We start from the raw sequence: 6000 nt of genomic DNA on the forward strand, positions 1-6000 counted from the left end.
AGGTCTATTTGGTGGGCTACACCCTGGCACCAAATCTATCCGATGGTCCTCAGGTCTCTCTGGCGGCAATTGCGACGGTAATGAATCAGAAAAACAGTCACTAAACTTTTGCAAAAATGCTGACCTTTCTTTATCTAACACAGATAAATTTGACTGATCCTTATCTGAGACATCACGTGCAAAAATCAAGTACACAGAAAGATGATTCTTTATTACAGAAGTGATAGCAGAAGCAGATACAATAGGGACTGACTCTCCTTTAAGCTTTACATCCAAGATGTGAGTTTTGCCCCTATGCTGTACAGTGATCTTTTTGTTGTAGGCATCCAAGACTCCATGCACTCGGAACATCCACGGGATCCCCAACAAGGCGTCACAACCTTCCAGCGGCATGATGTAAAACTCTTCAGTGTCCACATACGACTGAATATGCAGACGCAGTTTTCCAATGATGGGAGTAACACAGTCTGAGTGGCCAGGACATGCCAACCCTGCCTCTGCTGTGTACCCCATCTCTTCAGCTTTGATGCCGAGCTTCATAGCTAACTCTGGTGAGATAAAGTTGGCTTTGACACCTGGATCAAAGAAGATGAGTGCCGTCTGATCTCTAACTTTACCCCATGCCCTGCATAACTCACTGGCATCTGTGCTGGGCCTGTCACCCACCATGTCTGGCACTAAACCTGCCGTGGGTTTAGGCTTCTTGCCTTTCTGGTCTTCTTTATCCTCTGAGTCAGCTGGCCTTTCCTTCGTGGACAATTGATAGAAATATGACCAGGCTGCTCGCATATAAAGCATTTGTTCTCAGCCATTAGGACCTTCTTTTCCTCGAGCGACTTGCGCACAAAAGGCTTCCTTTTCTGTTTCTTTGCCTGCGCTTCAGAAGTCCCAGCTGAATCCTTGTCTTTGGTGGCCTGTTCTGACCCCTGTGACGCATCAGGAGCCGTTTTCACAAAGGGCTTCTTCGCTGAATTTTTCTTTTGCTGCCCTCCTTTGTCACTGCTCGGAAATCCACTGTCTTCTCCTTTCAACAAGGCAAGACCAGTGTTCGCAACTTCCATAAGCTGAGTAAGAGTAGCCACTCTGTTCTTTGTACAGTAATCACGAATCCCTTTAGGCAGCCCACAACAATACTTCTCTATCTGCTCTGTCAGTGGCACAAATCTGTAGGAGGTCACTGAGAGTAACGCTTTACAAAACCTCCTATTGTACTCCAGCAAGCTCTTGCACGAAGCTGCCGTAAGCTGGTGCCAATCTGTCAGGACATCGGCTTCAAATTCATTTGATAGCCAAGCAGATGCAAACATTTGCTTGAAGTAAACCCAAGTGGCGGGTGCCTGTCCTTGCATTAACAATGTCGTCCACCATGTAAGCGCATTGTCCTTTAAGAAAGTGGCAGCTTTCCTGACCTTCGAGGCCTCTGTAAAATTCCCTCCCGCATAAGCTGTATCAAACTGCTGGAGGAAAGTGAGTGCCTTTGTCTTATCCTCGAAACCACTGAAGGTACTGAACTTTACCGCTGCACCACCTTCTTTGTAAGCCTTCGGCTTCTCTAGTGCCCCCAAATTGTCATACGGAATGGTCTGCAACATGGGCACTGTAGTAGGCATGATCGGCACGTGTTGGCCATTCACAATTTGCGTCGGAGGTGCCATATCTGGCTGCTGTCCAGAAAAACCAGCCATGCCAAAATGACCCTGTGGCACCCCAAACTGGCCCTGGTTGCCGTGGAAACCTTGCTGCAAGCCGATAGTACCATACCTGGGGTTTGGCATGATGCCTTGCATACCCCCGACCACTGTTCCTGGCATGTACGGCTGACTTCCAGACGCATAACCAGCCATACTTTGGAACACTGATCCACCCCCGAAATACCCAGGATGTACCGTGGGTGGTGGAAAAACTGAGTGCATAGCCTGGTATCCAGCTCCTTGTCCATTCAAGGCAGCATGCTGGCTCTGAAAGGTGGCGGGCTGAACTGGCATAACCTGTGGAATAGGCGTTCTAGCCACCTGTTCAAGCACGGGAGGAACCTGCTTTCGAGCCCCCGACTCCGCAACATGCGAGTGTTCCCTTTCCTCCTGCGCCTCATGAAGTATCTGGGCTTGAGCTTCAACAAGCTCCGTACGCGGCGTAGGTTGCCTATTTTGCTGTTGCACTGTTGGCGCTTGCAAGAATTCCATAAACCTCGGATTCTGCACCAACTGCGAAAAGACATTCACCACGGCAACTAACTGAGTCTTAAACGCATCATCCTCAAGTTGCCCTATCATAAAGCCCTGTACTACTGAAGGGACATTCACGTTGACAGGAGGTACAGACTGACGTGGCCGTGAGCTCTCGCCAATCTCAAAAACCATAGGAATCTCCTGCCTGTCCTTTGGAGAGGAACCCTTTTCCATAATTCCCTTCCCCTTGTCGGCCATAGTGTAATCCCCGCGTTCTTGCACTGTGTGTCTTTACCCTGAACAATCCAGGCTCACTCTTTGAGGAAAAAGTGATTGATGTCCCGGCAATGGAACCATGAAACCGGCCCGTAGGGCGGTAGGCGTTGGCTTTCACCCGAAATTCTTTACTTTATACACACACAGAGCACTTTGCAAAGAGAACCTACGACGGGAGTTAACACTTGAATACACACACGGCTCGGAAGCTAGAATGCTCCGAGCAGACGCCGACAACCTGTAGGCCCCAAAATTGGCGCCCCTTTCGGTATTTCTTTATTCTTTAGGAGGGTAAATTACAAGGTAAGGTCCTGGGAATCCTTCACGTGTATCCACCTAGATACCATTTGATTTGGCCAAATTTCGGCAACATAACAGCCCCAAAACTTGCGCGAAACCAATTCCCCTGCTGGAACTCGCTTGCACTGTCGTATACCCTCTGATTCCTGTCCAAAAACAGTAAATTCAGCACGCTGTATTTACTGGTTTTTGCCCTGTTTTCAGCCCCAAACAGTCCCCTAACTGTCCTTTGCCAGTGGGGCACGATTCCCAATAATCCTGGCGTCCGTACGGCTGAAAAACAGTGAATTTACAGCGCATACACAGCGCTGATTTTGCACCTGTACGGTGAGGTTATGACCCTCACCAGTGCCTGCTTTGGAGTAGCAATTAGCTACCCCTGTTCCTACTCAAGGAGGCTCTTGCCTCAGCACAAAAGCATGAACCCACACAACTGTACATCAGTCAAATGAGTAGCCCTCTTGTGGGGCATCACATAGCTGCACGTAGGGGAGAGAGAGAGCAGTGTGTAGTGTGCAGGGCATCACTCCTAGCACCACATTGTACATGAGAGGGAAAGAAAGCACTCCATAGCTCTTAACCTGTGACAGGTTGCAAATGAGGCCTCTCCCAGCATAAAAATCAGCGCCCATTTTTCTGCAAGAGGAAAGTTCACCAAAATGTGACACTTGGCGCATTTTCAAGCATTTTCCCGTTTCGGGTTCGCCGCTTAAAAATATCCCAACCAACGCGTCAGTTGACTTCACGGCAGAGTTATAAAGTGTTCCCCTAGTCATACCGGAGGTAATGACGCGAACACATTTCACGGCCCAAAATAGCAGTTCCCTAAATTTTGGGAGATGCTTCCGTTGGGCTCCCACTGGTCTTCTGACCATCTATCCTCATTGGGACCGCATCCAAAAGTGCAGTGTGGCCCAACTGTCGGATACTTTTTGTTGGTAGTCCCACCTTGTTCACTTCCTACTATCCACCAACTTGCTAAGTGCGACCGGGGGACCTATATGATCTTGCTCTGAGCCTAGACATCCTCTTACCATACGAATTCCAGTGCCGGCCACTTCCCGTCTGCGGGTGAATCTACCGTTCACATTGGCCATACAATGTCCGACCGTTTGCTACTTCAAAAAGAGGGTCTTAAACAAATAAAATAAACCCCATTGGAAAGAAACCAACAACCAAGGTTAGCAGTTGCCACATCTCTGTGACATGGTTAATAACTGCCACGTCCTCGTGACACTTACCACCTTTTTGTGTGGCAGTTGCTATACACGTACAACTGGGACACGACAACAATTGACAAAACTAAAAACAAAAAACTCTCTCTCTCTCTCTCTCTCTCTCTCTCTCTCTCTCTCTCTCTCAGCACATTCCGTTGCACAGGTGTTAGTTTTTGTCCTATGGTTCAAAATCAAAGAGGAAGCCTGTAAACAGGGGGCCACTTGTAGAGAATGCAAGGGGCTAGCTTCTAAAGAAGCAAGGAGCACAAAGAATATGAAGGATTTCTCATAAAACCAAGCAAGAAAATTGCATGTTTATTGAGGTTCAAAAATGAATTCCCAATGTGCAGGAATGCGGGAAATGCATGTACACTTGAGGACTTTACCAAGTTTGAGGTCAAGATGCATGCACTTAAGGAGGAGAAATTTGAAGTTTGGAAGCAGACGTAGAACACATGGGAAAAGATGTGTCAGAAGAAGGATGACAATATTATACGCCATTTCAGAAGACAAAGTCATGCATGAGGAGTGCAGAAAAAAGATGACCGAGAAAGAAGGGGCAATCGAGCAACTCAAAACTCAAGTGTTGGCATGCACATCAAAGGTAGAATAGGCCACCAAAGAAGACAGAGAAGTGAGGTGAAATGCCTGAAATCTACAATAGAGATTTTGACACTACAATTGCATGCAAAAGAAAAACAAGGGCATTTCACATGAGGGCGACCGATTTACTGATTAAGAACAATGTGGATCTGGAGACTAAGGAGCTATATAAACTAATGGGGGTTCAGAAGCAAACCCATACAAACGCTTGGAGAGTAGGAAGAAAAGTAGCACCCCAACAAAGTGGGGGAAACTTCCAAAGATGGAGCCCTTATACTTCGCTTCTCATGGAAGCTAGGAAAGATTTTGTGATCTTGGAAAGAACATATAAGGGAATGGGGTTTATCAAAAAGTAAAAAAGTCATTAACCTTCAGAGCGGTCCCAAATGACGCCATGAGGACCTATGAGACCACTCTAGAGGGAGCTGTATAGAATTCTGAAAGACCTACTAGTCAGAGTGAGCTCCATCCACAAGTTTTGATGGAGAGACGGTACACATCTGTGACCCACAAAGAGAAGTTTGTGGGCACTCAAACAGAAGCTATAAAACAGAACTGAGCAAAAATAAATAAAATATCTTGCTCTTCCGCAGTTGTAATTATGATAGCAGTGTAGCAGCTAATACATGACTTCAACAACTTGTACCTTGCACAGTTTAGCTGTTTTGAGGCTGATGGTGATGGGTTCCTTCTTCTTCTTCCCATTCGGTACAGAAGAGGAAGGGGTAGCTGCATTGTCCTCCTGCTCACCTTCTCCATCTCCATCTGCATCATCACCGTAATCTTCTTCTTCTTCTTCATTAACTGCTTCCTCTTCTTCAATGGCGTCATTCTCGATTTCTTCATCTGAGCTCTCCTCTGACTCGCTATCTCTCTGCACAACAAGCTTGCGCACAGCTCGCTGGGGCCTTGCTGCCATTGTCAAAGGCTGCACCAAGTCTTAACAAGCTTCTGCGTTATCCTATTCTTCTAATTCCTTCGTCTCCGGCTTCGTGAGACTGCTGCTGCTTCTGCTAAGCAAAGGTTCCTTCCTGTTGGCGTCTCTCCTTGAAGCAAGTTTTCGTGTCTGAAGGCTTAATTGAGGTAGTCCCCACCGCCCTTGCCAACTCAGCATTCCCGCTCGTGATCACAGAACTATCCACGTCATGTGGCGGCTCTCAGGTTTTGACAAATTGACAATGACATGGTTGCTTTCTGCACGGGCCTCTTGATATAGGATCAATTGCAACAAAATATTGCAAGCCCCATCTTTTATCCAGGGCCATCGATGTAAACTCGGAAAATTTGGTGAATTCGATAAACAAGATCGCTCACTAATGCATACGGAACAAAAATCGACTATGGGATTTGTACTTGGACAAAGATATGTAAAAGTAGCTCCCAAAAAAAAAAAAAAGTAATTGAATTGGACTAATAACATTGAGAGTAGCAGAATT

The 6000-nt window shown here is 46.7% G+C and overlaps 1 protein-coding gene across 1 annotated transcript in view; it reads right to left on the reverse strand.

Annotated features, from left to right (window-relative positions):
- The window catches only part of DDB2 (damaged DNA binding 2), a 29752-nt gene extending 23993 nt beyond the window's left edge, over positions 1 to 5759 (reverse strand). Inside the window, exon 1 of the mRNA XM_086492510.1 lies at positions 5211 to 5759. Coding sequence (XP_086348636.1) covers positions 5211 to 5483 — 273 coding nt within the window. The 5' untranslated portion in view covers positions 5484 to 5759. The remainder of the gene's footprint in view (positions 1 to 5210) is intronic.
- Positions 5760 to 6000: the final 241 nt, after the last annotated feature.

This window comes from Adiantum capillus-veneris, chromosome 20 (assembly GCF_014529385.1).
Source record: "Adiantum capillus-veneris isolate H3 chromosome 20, ASM1452938v2, whole genome shotgun sequence".
Classification (NCBI taxonomy): domain Eukaryota; kingdom Viridiplantae; phylum Streptophyta; class Polypodiopsida; order Polypodiales; family Pteridaceae; genus Adiantum; species Adiantum capillus-veneris.